This window comes from Hyperoodon ampullatus (assembly GCF_949752795.1).
Source record: "Hyperoodon ampullatus genome assembly, chromosome: 4".
In the NCBI taxonomy this organism is placed as follows: Eukaryota; Metazoa; Chordata; class Mammalia; order Artiodactyla; family Ziphiidae; genus Hyperoodon; species Hyperoodon ampullatus.
In genome coordinates this window covers 66,212,618-66,231,212 of record NC_136917.1, presented here as the reverse complement: position 1 = coordinate 66,231,212, position 18,595 = coordinate 66,212,618, and the positions used below count along the sequence as shown (strand labels likewise).

Sequence of the window (18,595 nt, the reverse complement as noted above, 5' to 3'; positions counted from 1 at the left end):
CATCCATGTATTTTAAATGCTCGTCTTCACTTCTTTTCCTGAGGTATTCCCAGTTATCTCTCAACTGGATAAAATAACCTCCAGGAGATTCCTTAAAAAACAGCTCAAGAGTACCTAATTCCCTAAAACTTACATACTGAAAGCTGTTTTTCCTCAACCTTGATATCTAACAGAATGTGGCTGAATATAAAAACTTTGGTTCATACTTTTTCTTGGAGTTTTTTTTTTAAATGCTGCTCCACTGTTGCCTTGTTTTGGTTGCCTCAGTGAAATTTAAAATGTCTGAACCAGTGCAGTTCTTTTGCCTTTAGAAGTTATGTAATGTTTTTGCTTGGAAGCATAAGGATTTTTTATCTTTCCCCAGTATCCAGTGGACCCTTTCAATGTATAGATGTGAATCTTTTTCAATTTCTGGAGAATTTTCTTTGAACATAGCTTTAAATATTAGTTCTTTTTCACTGATTTTTCTTTCTTGGGACTCTAAAATTATGAATGTTATCCCTCCATTGCCTGTCTTTAATTTCCACTATTTTCTCTGACACTTTTTCCAACTTTAAGACTGCACAGAACAATGTATAAGCTTAAGGTATACAACAGTGTTGATACATTTACGTATTACAAGATGATTACCACCATAGCTTTAGCTAACATCTCCATCACGTCACAGTTACCATTTTTGTAGTGAGATGGTTTAAGATCTGTTCTCTTAGCGACTTTCAAGTATGTAACACAGTAATTCTGACACTTTTACTTCATTCTTGTGTCATTTTCATTCACTTGGTTCTTTTCCTGCTTTTCTTCAATGCACCTTATTAAATTTTCATTTGACTCTATTCCCCCCTGGGGACCTTATAATTTATTACTAAAATGTTTTTTTTCTTTGTTTTCCATTCCTTTACTAAGTTCATATTCTTTTTACTCCTTTTTTTTGGGGGGGGGCGGATTTTCTTTTCCTGGTTTTTAAATTACTGATTCTACATATTTTTTGTTTTTGTTTTTCAATGTCCTCAACTGGTTGATTGAATATATTTAACTCTGGAGTGTGGCCACACTCTTCATCTGCATGATGGTTCTTCTGGGGTGGGGAGGAATTTTTTTCTCATAATTTTCATTTTCTTTTATTTTTATAATACCTACATATAGATTTATCAAGTTCCCCTTTTTACCTTTTTGTGGTATTACAATTTCTTACAAAACTCCTAGTTTAACAGCACCTTTTTTGCCAAATACTTTGAAGTCCACATGTTTTAAGATACTTTTTTCTTTTTGTTTTGCTAGTGGAAGGAGAGGTTTTAAGACTTTGATTTTGTGTTCACTTTGGCTTGTAGGCACCTAAAACTTACCCATGTGCTGCTTCTTCACCACTTAAATGCCAAAGAGAGCTTGTTTCCTTTTTACCTTTTATATTAACCCTGAAACTACGCACTTAGATGACTACTCTGAAAATTATTCATAATATTAAAAAACTTCACTGTAGTCTCTGTTCTATCATATGCATACGTACACACACATATTTAATTTTTTTTTTTTTTTTTTTTTTGCGGTACGCAGGCCTCTCACTGCTGTGGCCTCTCCCGTTGCGGAGCACAGGCTCCGGACTCACAGGCTCAGCAGCCATGGCTCACGGGCCCAGCCGCTCCGCGGCATGTGGGATCTTCCCGGACCGGGGCACAAACCCGTGTCCCCTGCATCGGCAAGCGGACTCTCAACCACTGCGCCACCAGGGAAGCCCCACACATATTTAATTTTAAACTTAGCGTGGAATTAGTCTTTCCAACAGTACAGGTCAACCCTAGGTCCATTTGCTAGCTTCCATTTTCTGTGTTTTCTACAGATCTGCTTGGTTGGCCTTTGCTCATCACAAACCCTTGATAAGGGTTGGGAGTAGAGATGGAGTGTGAGAAATAACATGCTGGGAAATGGTGATTTCTCTCTTTTTATTTACAATTATTTTCAAGTTTGAGTATCCTCTGTCTTCAAGTTATGCAGTGAGCATGGTTTGTGTATAGATTTCTTATACCCTTCTTGTAGTTCTACACTGTTTCTAGAGGAAATATTGGGAGACAGGTAGTTAAGTGGTTACCACTGTCTTCAGCTACCCAGAAGAAGAAAGATTTAAAAGTTTAATTAAAACAATGAACTAATAAAATTCTATAAAGCAATACAGATTTTAAAAGTTCAATAATCTTGTCATGGGAAGGTCTTTCTAATAAGCATGACTTCAAAAAGTTGTAAGAGGAAAAAAACTCAATAGATTTTAAAAAATTATAAACTAAAGTTAAAAAATGATATACAGCTTTTATAACAAAAGGGTTCATTTACCTAGTAATAAAAAGCTCTCATGAACAAATAAGGAATAATCCAAGTAGAAAAATGGGCAAGAGACACGGATAATAATAAGAAATATAAACCCTCCATAAAGCATATGAGAACATGCACAGGTAACTTAAAACGAGATTTCATTATAATGTGTCAGATTAAGATGACTAACCTATCAGGTGATGAGCAAGGTGTTTAGAAACAGGCGTTCCCAATCACCAGCGGTTACTCAAATTTGTAGAATACATACGTAATAAAAGTATTTGATAGAACTTATCAAAATAGTAAACATTACTTATAAACATGTATACTTGGACCAAGCATTTTTATGAATTCTAAATAATTTCACCTAAAAAATACACTTAAGTATCAAAGATTTATGCTATTACAAAATGTTCAGTACACTTTTGTATTTCAAAGGATGTAATAACAGTGAAAAAAAATCAAGATTCATCAATATGATGGAATAAAAACAAAATCCTCAGAAACTTCAGGAACAAAAATCTTAAAATTATTTTAGATTATTTTCTCCTATAACTCATAAAGCATTTTTAACTATGCTGATCATCAATAAAATACTGTTTTGGAATTTAAAATTACCAATCATAAATATATACACTTGATGTGATTATTTGGGGTGATTTAAAAAATTCTGTATATACACATACTTTTTTTTTTTCCAAAACATTTGGGTATAAATTGAAGAGAGAGTGATTCTTGACCCTAAAATACGTCAACATGTATTTCCTAACAACAAGAATTTTGTCTTACATAACCCCACTACAATAATCAAAATCAGTAAATTCAGTATTATCTAAACCACAGTCCATGTTCAAATTTCACCAACTGTGCCAACATTATCATTTATAGTTACTCCCCTCTCCTGCCTCCAAGATTTAATGCAAGATAAAAAGCATTGTATTTAGTTATATCTCTTTTCTTTCTCCTTTAGTATGAAACAGTTCCTCAGTCTTTCTGTGATGTTTCTTGACACTGGGATATTTAAATAAAGAGTATAGGACCTCAATTTTTAGAATATCTTCCATTTGGTTTGTCAGCTATTTACTACTGATCAGCTGCAGGCAGGCGTTTCTGGCAGGAATATATCTCAGAGGTGATGTTCTGTCCTCCTCAGTGCATCATATCAGGAGTAGTGTATCACTTTATGCCTATATTGATGGTGGTAGCAATAATTTTTGTTACAGTGGTTTCCTCCATGTTTCCCCACCAGAAATTTCGTAATTTTTCCTTTCATAAATGATTTGTGGGGAGATACAATGAGACTACGTAAGTATCCTGTTTCTCAACAAACATTAGTCACAAGTTTTGGCATTCATCAACAATTTTCTAACTTGATCATTCCTTCTAGACTTACTAGTTGGCATTTAACTATCAGGAAGAACTCTTCCTTTTCATTCACTCATATCATTAGAAATTAACAAATTCTTTATTATACAGTAGGGTACCATCAATCACTATACATTTTTATTTGGATTCTCAAACTGTCCCAGCATTTGGCCAATGGGAGTCCCTTCAATCTGGTTCCTCTGTCCTTTTGCCAGGTCCCTATAATTCTCTGAATATTTCCTTACTTTATAAGGTAGGTGATGGAAGTATTTCATATTTTGACAGAGGAAGGTTTTAAGTGGCATATATTTGTAATATCAATAAATTGTACACTGAAAATATGTGTATATGTGTATGTTAATACTCTAGCTAGTAGTGCTTTCTACATTGTTATGAGCAAGCAATTTTAAAACTGTCTTAGGTGTAAGTAAATGTTTTGATGATGATGGAAACCAAGTTTCTCACTGTTAGTGAAAGGAGGTACAAATAAGCAAAATGAGAAAAACAGAATACACTCTAGATTTTAAACACAGGTACACAGAAACAAAGAAATAAATACAGAGGTGTATATATGTGTGTATGTATGTGTATACATACACTCACACGTATATTTTCTAGCTCTGTTCAGTGAAAGGCCCTACAAGCAATGAAGCACCTGGAGCAATGAAAACAGCTGGCTGCCAGATCTTGGTTTCTAAATACTGCTTTTATTAGTCCCCCCCACCAGGAAGCCTACACAACCTACTGAAACAACCTTAGCCACAGGGGACAGACACCAAAAACAACGGGAACTACGAATCTGCAGCCTGTAAAAAGGAGACCCCAAACACAGTAACATAAGCAAAATGAGAAGGCAGAAAAACACACAGCAGGTGAAGGAGCAAGATAAAAACCTACCAGACCTAACAAATGAAGAGGTAATAGGCAGTCTACGTGAAAAAGAATTCAGAATAATGATAGTAAAGATGATCCAAGATTCTATTTCCAAGATCCAAAATCTTGGAAATAGAATAGACAAAATGCAAGAAACAGTTAACAAGGACCTAGAAGAACTAAAGATGAATCAAGCATCGATTAAAAACACAATAAATGAAATGAAAAATACTCTAGATGGGATCAATAGCAGAATAACTGAGGCAGAAGAACGGATAAGTGAGGTGGAAGATAAAATACTGGAAATAACTGATGCAGAGCAAAATAAAGAAAAAAGAATGAAAAGAACAGAGGACAGTCTCAGAGACCTCTGGGACAACATTAAACGCACCAACATTCGAATTATAGGGGTTCCAGAAGAAGAAGAGAAAAAGAAAGGGACTGAGAAAATATTTGAAGAGATTATAGTTGAAAACTTCCCTAATATGGGAAAGGAAATAGTTAATCAAGTCCAGGAGGCACAGAGAGTCCCATACAGAATAAATCCAAGGAGAAATACGCCAAGACACATATTAATCAAACTGTCAAAAATTAAACACAAAGAAATCATATTAAAAGCAGCAAGGCAAAAACAACAAATAACACAAGGGAATCCCCATCAGGTTAACAGCTGATCTCTCAGCAGAAACTCTACAAGCCAGAAGGGAGTGGCAGGACATAATTAAAGTGATGAAGGAGAGAAACCTGCAACCAAGATTACTCTACCCAGCAAGGATCTCATTCAGATTTGATGGAGAAATTAAAACCTTTACAGACAAGCAAAAGCTGAGAGAGTTCAGCACCACCAAACCAGCTTTACAACAAATGCTAAAGGAACTTCTCTAGGCAAGAAACACAGCAGAAGGAATATACCTACAATAACGAACCCAAAGCAATTAAGGAAATGGGAATAGGAACATACATATCAATAATTGCCTTAAATGTAAATGGACTAAATGCTCCCACCAAAAGACACAGAGTGGCTGAATGGATACAAAAACAAGACCCATATATATGCTGTCTACAAGAGACCCACTTCAGACCTAGAGACACATACAGATTGAAAGTAAGGGGATGGAAAAAGATATTCCATGCAAATGGAAATCAAAAGAAAGCTGGAGTAGCAATTCTTATATCAGACAAAATAGACTTTAAAATAAAGACTATTACAAGAGACAAAGAAGGACACTACATAACGATAAAGGGATCGATCCAAGAAGAAGAGATAACAATTGTAAATATTTATGCACCCAACATAGGAGCACCTCAATACATAAGGCAAATACTAACAGCCATAAAAGGGGAAATCGACAGTAACACAATCATAGTAGGGGACTTTAACACCCCACTTTCACCAATGGACAGATCATCCAAAATGAAAATAAAAAAAGGAAACACAAGCTTTAAATGATACATTAAACAAGATGGACTTAGTTGATATTTATAGGACATTCCATCCAAAAACAACAGAATACACATTTTTCTCAAGTGCTCATGGAACATTCTCCAGGATACATCATATCTTGGGTCACAAATAAAGCCTTGGTAAATTTAAGAAAATTGAAATTGTATCAAGTATCTTTTCTGACCACAATGCTATGAGACTAGACATCAATTACAGGAAAAGATCTGTAAAAAATACAAACACATGGAGGCTAAACAATACACTACTCAATAACGAAGTGATCACTGAAGAAATCAAAGAGGAAATTAAAAAATACCTAGAAACAAACGAGAATGGAGACACGATGACCCAAAACCTATGGGACGCAGCAAAAGCAGTTCTAAGGGGGAAGTTTATAGCAATACAATCCCACCTTAAGAAACAGGAAACATCTCGAGTAAACAACCTGACCCTGCACCTAAAGCAATTAGAGAAAGAAGAACAAAAAACCCCCAAAGTTAGCAGAAGGAAAGAAATCATAAAGATCAGATCAGAAATAAATGAAAAAGAAATGAAGGAAACGATAGCAAAGATCAACCAAACTAAAAGCTGGTTCTTTGAGAAGATAAACAAAATTGATAAACCATTAGCCAGACTCATCAAGAAAAGAAGGGAGAAGACTCAAATCAATAGAATTAGAGGATGATTCATGACCTCAGTGCTTATTGAAGAAATGTTATACTTGACAGCTTGCTGAAGCAGCTCTTTGAAAAGTAATGCAGACCTCCGGGTGAGATGGCGGAAGAGTAAGACGCAGAGATCGCCTTCCTCCCCACGGATACACCGGAGGTACAGCTACACGTGGAACAACTCCTGCAGAGCACCTACTGAACGCTGGCAGAAGACCCCAGACCTCCCAAAGGGCGGGAAACTCCCCGCATGCCTGGGTGGGGCGAAGCGGGGAGATTCCCGCGCGGAGGATCGGTGCCGAGCGGCACTCGCCAGCCCGAGAGGCTTGTCTGCTCGCCCGCCGGGGCGGGCGGCGCTGGAGGCTGGGGCTCGGGCTTCGGTCAGAGCGCAGGGAGAGGACTGGGGCTGGCGGCGAGAACTCAGCCTGAAGGGGGCTAATGCGCCACAGCTAGCCGGGAGGGAGTCCGGGAAAACTCTGGAGCTGCCGAAGAGGCAAGAGACTTGTTCTTCCCTCTTGGTTTCCTGCTGCGCGAGGAGAGGGGATTAGGAGCGCTGCTTGGAGGGGCTCCACAGACGGGCGCGGGTCGCGACTGGAAGCGCGGAGCCCAGTGACGGGCGTGGGACGCTGGGGCTGCTGCTGCCGCCGCCAGGGGGCCCGTGTGCGAGCGCAGGTCACTGTCCGCGCCGCCCTTCCGGGAGCCTGGGCGGCCCGCCACTGCCGGGGTCCCGGGATCCAGGGGCGGCTTCCCTGGGGGAGCGCGCGGCGCGCCTCGGGCTGGTGCAACGTCACGCCGACCTCTGCCGCTGCAGGCTCGCCCCGCACTCCGTGCCCCTCCCTCCCGCCCGGCCTGAGTGAGCCAGAGTTCCCGAAGAGGCTGCTCCTTTAACCCTTTCCTGTCTGAGCGAAGAACAGACGCCCTCCGGCGACCTACACGCAGAGGCGGGGCCAAATCCAAAGCTGAGACCCGGGAGCTGTGAGAACAAAGAAGAGAAAGGGAAACCTCTCCCAGCAGCCTCAGAAGCAGCGGATTAAAGCTCCACAATCAACTTGATGTACCCTGCATCTGTGGAATACATGAATAGACAACAAATCATCCCAAATTGAGGAGCCAGGAGTCAGTACTGTGCCTCTGAGGTGGGAGAGCCAACTTCAGGACACTGGTCCACAAGAGACCTCCCAGCTCCACATAATATCAAACGGCGAAAATCTTCCAGAGATCTCCATCTCAACACCAGCACCCAGCTTCACTCAACGACCAGCAAGCTACAGTGCTGGACACCCTATGCCAAACAACTAGCAAGACAGGAACACAACGCCACCCATTAGCAGAGAGGTGGCCTAAAATCATAAAAAGTCTGCAGACACCCCAAAACACACCACCAGACGTGGACCTGCCCACCAGAAAGACAAGATCCAGCCTCATCCACCAGAACACAGGCACTAGTCCCCTCGACCAGGAAGCCTACACAACCCACTAAACCAACCTTAGCCACTGGGGACAGACACCAAAAACAACAGGAACTACGAACCTGCAGCCTGCAAAAAGGAGACCCCAAACACAGTAACATAAGCAAAATGAGAAGACAGAAAAACACACAGCAGGAGAAGGAGCAAGATAAAAACCCACCAGACCTAACAAATGAAGAGGTACTAGGCAGTCTATCTGAAAAAGAATTCAGAATAATGATAGTAAAGATGATCCAAAATCTTGGAAATAGAATAGACAAAATGCAAGAAACAGTTAACAAGGACCTAGTAGAACTAAAGATGAATCAAGCATCGATTAAAAACACAATAAATGAAATGAAAAATACTCTAGATGGGATCAATAGCAGAATAACTGAGGCAGAAGAACGGATAAGTGAGGTGGAAGATAAAATAGTGGAAATAACTAATGCAGAGCAAAATAAAGAAAAAAGAATGAAAAGAACAGAGGACAATATCAGAGACCTCTGGGACAACATTAAACGCACCAACATTCGAATTATAGGGGTTCCAGAAGAAGAAGAGAAAAAGAAAGGGACTGAGAAAATATTTGAAGAGATTATAGTTGAAAACTTCCCTAATATGGGAAAGGAAATAGTTAATCAAGTCCAAGAAGCACAGAGAGTCCCATACAGAATAAATCCAAGGAGAAATACGCCAAGACACATATTAATCAAACTGTCAAAAATTAAACACAAAGAAATCATATTAAAAGCAGCAAGGCAAAAACAACAAATAACACACAAGGGAATCCCCATCAGGATAACAGCTGATCTCTCAGCAGAAACTCTACAAGCCAGAAGGGAGTGGCAGGACATAATTAAAGTGATGAAGGAGAAAAACCTGCAACCAAGATTACTCTACCCAGCAAGGATCTCATTCAGATTTGATGGAGAAATTAAAACATTTACAGACAAGCAAAAGCTGAGAGAGTTCAGCACCACCAAACCAGCTTTACAACAAATGCTAAAGGAACTTCTCTAGGCAAGAAACACAACAGAAGGAAAAGACCTACAATAACGAACCCAAAACAATTAAGAAAATGGGAATAGGAACATACATATCAATAATTACCTTAAATGTAAATGGACTAAACGCTCCCACCAAAAGACACAGATTGGCTGAATGGATACAAAAACAAGACCCATATATATGCTGTCTACAAGAGACCCACTTCAGACCTAGAGACACATACAGACTGAAAGTAAGGGGATGGAAAAAGATATTCCATGCAAATGGAAACCAAAAGAAAGCTGGAGTAGCAATTCTCATATCAGACAAAATAGACTTTAAAATAAAGACTACTAGAAGAGACAAAGAAGGACACTACATAATGATCAAGGGATCGATCCAAGAAGAAGATATAACAATTGTAAATATTTATGCACCCAACATAGGAGCACCTCAATACATAAGGCAAACACTAACAGCCATAAAAGGAGAAATCGACAGTAACACAATCATAGTAGGGGACTTTAACACCCCACTTTCACCAATGGACAGATCATCCAAAATGAAAATAAATAAGGAAACACAAGCTTTAAATGATACATTAAACAAGATGGACTTAATTGATATTTATAGGACATTCCATCCAAAAACAACAGAATACACATTTTTCTCAAGTGCTCATGGAACATTCTCCAGGATAGATCATATCTTGGGTCACAAATCAAGCCTTGGTAAATTTAAGAAAATTGAAATTGTATCAAGTATCTTTTCCGACCACAATGCTATGAGACTAGATATCAATTACAGGAAAAGAGCTATAAAAAATACAAACACATGGAGGCTAAACAATACATTACTTAATAACGAAGTGATCACTGAAGAAATCAAAGAGGAAATAAAAAAATACCTAGAAACAAATGACAATGGAGACACGACGACCCAAAACCTATGGGATGCAGCAAAAGCAGTTCTAAGAGGGAAGTTTATAGCAATACAATCCCACCTTAAGAAACAGGAAATATCTCGACTAAACAACCTAACCTTGCACCTAAAGCAATTAGAGAAAGAAGAACAAAAACATCCCAAAGTTAGCAGAAGGAAAGAAATCACAAAAATCAGATCAGAAATAAATGAAAAAGAAATGAAGGAAACAATAGCAAAGATCAATAAAACTAAAAGCTGGTTCTTTGAGAAGATAAACAAAATTGATAAACCATTAGCCAGACTCATCAAGAAAAAAAGGGAGAAGACTCAAATCAATAGAATTAGAAATGAAAAAGGAGAAGTAACAACTGACACTGCAGAAATACAAAAGATCGTGAGAGATTACTATAAGCAACTCTATGCCAATAAAATGGACAACCTGGAAGAAATGGACAAATTCTTAGAAATGCACAACCTGCCAAGACTGAATCAGGAAGAAATAGAACATATGAACAGACCAATCACAAGCACTGAAATTGAAACTGTGATAAAAAATCTTCCAACAAACAAAAGCCCAGGACCAGATGGCTTCACAGGCGAATTCTATCAAGCATTTAGAGAAGAGCTAACGCCTATCCTTCTCAAACTCTTCCAAAATATAGCAGAGGGAGGAACACTCCCAAACTCATTCTACGAGGCCACCATCACCTTGATACCAAAACCAGACAAGGATGTCACAAAGAAAGAAAACTACAGGCCAATATCACTGATGAACATAGATGCAAAAATCCTCAACAAAATACTAGCAAACAGAATCCAACAGCACATTAAAAGGATCATACACCATGATCAAGTGGGGTTTATCCCAGGAATGCAAGGATTCTTCAATATACGCAAATCAATCAACGTGATACACCATATTAACAAATTGAAGGAGAAAAACCATATGATCATCTCAATAGATGCAGAGAAAGCTTTCGACAAAATTCAACACCCATTCATGATAAAAACCCTGCAGAAAGTAGGCATAGAGGGAACTTTCCTCAACATAATAAAGGCCATATATGACAAACCCACAGCCAGCATCGTCCTCAATGGTGAAAAACTGAAACCATTTCCACTAAGATCAGGAACAAGACAAGGTTGCCCACTCTCACCACTCTTATTCAACATAGTTTTGGAAGTTTTAGCCACAGCAATCAGAGAAGAAAAGCAAATAAAAGGAATCCAAATTGGAAAAGAAGAAGTAAAGCTGTCACTGTTTGCAGATGACATGATACTATACATAGAGAATCCTAAAGATGCTACCAGAAAACTACTAGAGCTAATCAATGAATTTGGTAAAGTTGCAGGATACAAAATTAATGCACAGAAATCTCTGGCATTCCTATATACTAATGATGAAAAATCTGAAAGTGAAATCAAGGAAACACTCCCATTTACCATTGCAACAAAAAGAATAAAATATCTAGGAATAAACCTACCTAAGGAGACAAAAGACCTGTATGCAGAAAATTATAAGACACTGATGAAAGAAATTAAAGATGATACAAATAGATGGAGAGATATACCATGTTCTTGGATTGGAAGAATCAACATTGTGAAAATGACTCTACTACCCAAAGCAATCTACAGATTCAATGCAATCCCTATCAAAATACCACTGGCATTTTTCACAGAACTAGAACAAAAAATTTCACAATTTGTATGGAAACACAAAAGACCCCGAATAGCCAAAGCAATCTTGAGAACGAAAAATGGAGCTGGAGGAATCAGGCTCCCTGACTTCAGACTATACTACAAAGCTGCAGTAATCAAGACAGTATGGTACTGGCACAAAAACAGAAAGATAGATCAATGGAACAGGACAGAAAGCCCAGAGATAAACCACGGACATATGGTCACCTTATCTTTGATAAAGGAGGCAGGAATGTACAGTGGAGAAAGGACAGTCTCTTCAATAAGTGGTGTTGGGAAAACTGGACAGGGACATGTAAAAGTATGAGATTCGATCACTCCCTAACACCATACACAAAAATAAGCTCAAAATGGATTAAAGACCTAAATGTAAGGCCAGACACTATCAAACTCTTAGAGGACAACATAGGCAGAACACTCTATGACATAAATCACAGCAAGATCCTTTTTGACCCACCTCCTAGAGAAATGGAAATAAAGACAAAAATAAACACATGGGACCTAATGAAACTTAAAAGCTTTTGCACAGCAAAGGAAACCATAAACAAGACCAAAAGACAACCCTCAGAATGGGAGAAAATATTTGCAAATGAAGCAACTGACAAAGGATTAATCTCCAAAATTTATAAGCAGCTCATGCAGCTCAATAACAAAAAAACAAACAACCCAATCCAAAAATGGGCAGAAGACCTAAATAGACATTTCTCCACAGAAGATATACAGACTGCCAACAAACACATGAAAGAATGCTCAACATCTTTACTAATTAGAGAAATGCAAATCAAAACTACAATGAGATATCATCTCACACCAGTCAGAATGGCCATCATCAAAAAATCTAGAAACAATAAATGCTGGAGAGGGTGTGGAAAAAAGGGAACACTCTTGCACTGCTGGTGGGAATGTGAATTGGTACAGCCACTATGGAGAACGGTATGGAGGTTCCTTAAAAAACTAAAAATAGAACTACCATATGACCCTGCAATCCCACTACTGGGCATATACCCTGAGAAAACCATAATTCAAAAAGAGACATGTACCAAAATGTTCATAGCAGCCCTATTTACAATAGCCCGGAGATGGAAACAACCTAAGTGTCCATCATCGGATGAATGGGTAAAGAAGATGTGGCACATACATACAATGGAATATTACTCAGCCATAAAAAGAAATGAAATTGAACTATTTGTAATGAGGTGGATGGACCTAGAGTCTGTCATACAGAGTGAAGTAAGTCAGAAAGAGAAAGACAAATACTGTATGCTGACACATATATATGGAATTTAAGAAAAAAAAAGGTCATGAAGAACATAGGGGTAAGACAGGAATAAAGACACAGACCTACTAGAGAATGGACTTGAGGATATGGGGAGGGGGAAGGGTAAGCTGTGACAAAGTGAAAGAGCGGCATGGACATATATACACTACCAAACGTAAGGTAGATAGCTAGTGGGAAGCAGCCGCATAGCACAGGGAGATCAGCTCGGTGCTTTGTGACCGCCTGGAGGGGTGGGATAGGGAGGATGGGAGGGAGACGCAAAAGGGAGGGGATATGGGAACATATGTATACATATAACTGATTAAATTTGTGATAAAGCAAAAATAAATAAATAAATAAATAAATTAAAAAAAAAAAAAAAATAGAATTAGAAATGAAAAAGAAGTAACAACTGACACTGCAGAAATACAAAAGATCATGAGAGATTACTACAAGCAACTCTATGCCAATAAAATGGACAACCTGGAAGAAATGGACAAATTCTTAGAAATGCACAACCTGCCAAGACTGAATCAGGAAGAAATAGAAAATATGAATAGACCAATCACAAGCACTGAAATTGAAACTGTGATTAAAAATCTTCCAACAAACAAAAGCCCAGGACCAGATGGCTTCACAGTCGAATTCTATCAAACATTTAGAGAAGAGCTAACACCCATCCTTCTCAAACTCTTCCAAACAATATCAGAGGAAGGAACACTCCCAAACTCATTCTACGAGGCCACCATCACCTTGATACCAAAACCAGGCAAGGATGTCACAAAGAAAGAAAACTACAGGCCAATATCACTGATGAACATAGATGCAAAAATCCTCAACAAAATACTAGCAAACAGAATCCAACAGCACATTAAAAGGATCATACACCATGATCAAGTGGGGTTTATTCCAGGAATGCAAGGATTCTTCAATATACGCAAATCAATCAATGTGATACACCATATTAACAAGTTGAAGGAGAAAAACCATATGATCATCTCAATAGATGCAGAGAAAGCTTTCGACAAAATTCAACACCCATTTATGATAAAAACCCTGCAGAAAGCAGGCATAGAGGGAACTTTCCTCAACATAATAAAGGCCATATATGACAAACCCACAGCCAACATTGTCCTCAATGGTGAAAAACTGAAACCATCTCCACTAAGATCAGGAACAAGACAAGGCTGCCCACTCTCACCACTCTTATTCAACCTAGTTTTGGAAGTTCTAGCCACAGCAATCAGAGAAGAAAAGGAAATAAAAGGAATCCAAATTGGAAAAGAAGAAGTAAAGCTGTCACTGTTTGCAGATGACATGATACTATAGATAGAGAATCCTAAAGACGCTACCAGAAAACTACTAGAGCTAATCAATGAATTTGGTAAAGTAGCAGGATACAAAATTAATGCACAGAAATCTCTGGCATTCCTGTACACTAATGATGAAAAATCTGAAAATGAAATCAAGAAAACACTCCCATTTACCATTGCAACAAAAAGAATAAAATATCTAGGAATAAACCTACCTAAGAAGACAAAAGACCTGTATGCAGAAAATTATAAGACACTGATGAAAGAAATTAAAGATGATACAAATAGATGGAGAGATATACCATGCTCCTGGATTGGAAGAATCAATATTGTGAAAATGACTCTACTACCCAAAGCAATCTACAGATTCAATGCAATCCCTATTAAACTACCACTGGCATTTTTCACAGAACTAGAACAAAAAATTTCAAAATTTGTTTGGAAAAACAAAAGACCCCGAATAGCCAAAGCAATCTTGAGAACGAAAAACGGAGCTGGAGGAATCAGGCTCCCTGACTTCAGACTATACTACAAAGCTACAGTAATCAAGACAGTGTGGTACTGGCATAAAAACAGAAAGATAGATCAATGGAACAGGATAGAAAGCCCAGAGATAAACCCACGCACATATGGTCAACTTATCTTTGATAAAAGAGGCAGGAATGTACAGTGGAGAAAGGACAGCCTCTTCAATAAGTGGTGCTGGGAAAACTGGACATGGACATGTAAAAGTATGAGATTAGATCATTCCCAAACACCATACACAAAAATAAGCTCAAAATGGATTAAAGACCTAAATGTAAGGCCAGAAACTATCAAACTCTTAGAGGAAAACACAGGCAGAACACTCTATGACATAAATCACAGCAAGATCCTTTTGGACCCACCTCCTAGAGAAATGGAAATAAAAACAAAGATAAACAAATGGGACCTAATGAAACTTCAAAGCTTTTGCACAGCAAAGGAAACCATAAACAAGACCAAAAGACAATCCTCAGAATGGGAGAAAATATTTGCAAATGAAGCAACTGACAAAGGATTAATCTCCAAAATTTATAAACAGCTCATGCAGCTCAGTAGCAAAAAAACAAACAACCCAATCCAAAAATGGGCAGAAGACTTAAATAGGCATTTCTCCAAAGAAGATATACAGACTGCCAACAAACACATGAAAGAATGCTCAACATCATTAACCATTAGAGAAATGCAAATCAAAACTACAATGAGATATCATCTCACACCAGTCAGAATGGCCATCATCAAGAAATCTAGAAACAATAAATGCTGGAGAGGGTGTGGAGAAAAGGGAACACTCTTGCACTGCTGGTGGGAATGTGAATTGGTACAGCCACTATGGAGAACAGTATGGAGGTTCCTTAAAAAACTAAAAATAGAACTACCATATGACCCAGCAATCCCACTACTAGGCATATACCCTGGGAAAACCATAATTCAAAAAGAGACATGTACCAAAATGTTCATTGCAGCTCTATTCACAATAGCCCGGAGCTGGAAACAACCTAAATGTCCATCATCGGATGAATGGATAAAGAAGATGTGGCACATATATACAATGGAATATTACTCAGCCATAAAAAGAAACGAAACTGAGCTATTTGTAATGAGGTGGATAGACCTAGAGTCTGTCATACAGAGTGAAGTAAGTCAGAAAGAGAAAGACAAATACTGTATGCTAACACATATATATGGAATTTTAAAAAAAAATGTCATGAAGAACCTAGGGGTAAAACGGGAATAAAGACACAGACCTACTTGAGAATGGACTTGAGGATATGGGGAGGGGGAAGTGTAAGCTGTGACAAAGCGCAAGAGAGGCATGGACATGTATACACTACCAAACGTGAGGTAGACAGATAGTGGGAAGCAGCCGCAGAACACGGGGAGATCAGCTCGGTGCTTTGTGACCGCCTGGAGGGGTGGGATGGGGAGGGTGGGAGGGAGGGAGATGCATGAGGGAAGGGATGTGGGAACGGATGTATATGTATGACTGATTCACTTTGTTATAAAGCAGAAACTAATAAAAAAAAATTAAAATAAATAAATAAATAAATAAAAAATAAATACTGCTTTAGAAACAGAAAAGGCTAACTCCCGGTTTGGGGCAAGAAAAGTACAACTCCTCCCTTTAATCTAAGAGGAAGATTAATTTAATTGTTAATAAATTTAGTAATTAACTTAATATCTTAAACTGTACACTTAAAAATGGCTAAAATGGTAAATTTCATGTTAAGTGTATTTTACCACAATAAAACAAGACAAAAAAACAATGTACAAGGTGGATAGAGCTTAATCCACATATAATTTATAGTCCACCCTTTGTATTCATAGATTCAACCAACCACAGACTGTGTAGTACTGTAGTATTTACTACTGAAAAATATCTGAATGTAAGTGTACTGAGCAGTTCAAATTCATGTTGTTTAAGGGTCAACTGTATATGAGAACACTATGGCAAAAGCACTATTTTTTCCCATAAAGTATGAGAAATATAAAATACATCAACTGACAAATAACTGAGAAAACAGTGCTGCCTGAGGCAGTTTTCTTGCCATGTCCCTCAATGCATTTATTTAGAGGAAAGGGTTCTGAGACCTTAACAGATATGCCATGTATACCAACACTTAAAGAAAATAAATGTAAAACAATACATAGTCTAAGCCTTGAACAAACTTGAAAACAAATAACATTCACTGAATATTTACTATGCAGAGAGCACTCTGCAATACTATAGAAGACACAAACAGAACAAGAAATAATCTTTGCCTTTTAGGAGCTTAAAATCCAGTGGTTTATATGAAATTTAGGACACTAAGCTCACGATAATGTAGATGACCCAGTTTAGGGAAGAGAAAACAGAATCTACCTGAAGATGTCAATCTGACTGTAACACCATGAAATGGAAAAGTGGTTTAGTTTTGAGCCCTCATATTAAAAGACTTCATTAAGAATTCAACCTCGTTTCTCAAGTTTAAATCAAATCAGATGACATGATCATTTACATGAGATGCTAGTAGGACAAAGAGTCCATTCAGTATTAACTATTTTCTAGTAAGGTCATCTCAGAACAAGGCAAAAGGGTGCTGTGTTCTGGATCCTTCAAATGGTAAGGAAAAAAGTCTTATTTTCTATTTTACATCAACTACCTAGCTTTCTCAGGAAAAAGTAAACAATTATTCCTTAAATACACTCTTAAAGTAAAACTATTAAGATCTGAACCATTTCTTACTTGGATATAACTGTATCTCTTTTTTTTACCTCTTTCCCTCAAGTCCAGGGTACAGAACAAGGATGCTCAAAGATTATTAACTAAATTGAATAGGAAAATCAGGATCCCCTTTCAGAGTTCTTATTTAAAATTTCTGATAGAAGTAGTAAAAGAAATTACTAAATTTGCAACATTTTATATATAATTGCATCCCTTTCAAGGATCAGAAAAAACTTTAAAGTGGATGAAAATGTATCGAACTTGGTATATAGTTTGATGCTACTTAGTAAAATATTTAAAAAGTCACAGTAATGGAACCTCCTTGAGTGTTTAAAAGCCTACTACATTTAAAGTTGAAAATGAAGCATATCAAATAACAATTTCAGTATTCTTTAAAATTCTTACCACAATCATTTCTGAAGGCTCTAATACAAGACAATCACATCCTCTTTTTCCTCCAAACTGCTTACCAAAACTATAAAAACAGAAAAATAATTTCTTTAGCAAAGGTTATAAATAAAATGCATCAATATAGAAAAAATGAACCAAAGAAACCTACATGTTAACCAAGAAATTCTGATCTTATCAGGTACACTAATAAGATTTTTTTAAAAAACAAAACAAAAACTTCCTTTTACTTGCCAAGATATATATAAGTGGTCTCAATACACAGTTGTGTGATAATTATTTTAAAAATTCTGCCTGTAACTAGTCTCTAAAACTGATTATAAAAGATATCTGCCTAATCTCAAATTTTGAACATCTATTAATATGTGTTGAATTCAGGTAAAACCACACTTACTAAAGAGTGAAGCCACAATTATGGAATATTTTTAAAAAGTAAATTTTTGAGAGTGATATTAGATAACAGATAGAAAAAAAACTTTAAAAATACTTACACTTGAATATACTAAAAAATGTAGTGAGATATAGAAGTGGTTTATTTTTAAAAAACAGTGTTGGAGGGCTTCCCTGGTGGCACAGTGGTTGAGAGTCCGCCTGCCGATGCAGGGGACATGGGTTCCTGCCCCGGTCCGGGAAGATCCCACATGCCGCGGGGCGGCTGGGCCCGTGAGCCATGGCCGCT

The 18,595-nt window shown here is 37.7% G+C and overlaps 1 protein-coding gene across 5 annotated transcripts in view; it reads right to left on the bottom strand.

Moving 5' to 3' along the window:
* RAPGEF6 (Rap guanine nucleotide exchange factor 6) overlaps positions 1–18,595 on the bottom strand; it is a gene marked incomplete at both ends in the record, with an annotated part of 241,187 nt that overhangs the window by 164,089 nt on the left and 58,503 nt on the right. For all 5 annotated transcript variants that reach the window (XM_079703308.1, XM_079703306.1, XM_079703304.1 and 2 more), the window contains one exon: positions 17,914–17,983. In XM_079703308.1, coding sequence (XP_079559434.1) covers positions 17,914–17,983 — 70 coding nt within the window. The remainder of the gene's footprint in view (positions 1–17,913; positions 17,984–18,595) is intronic.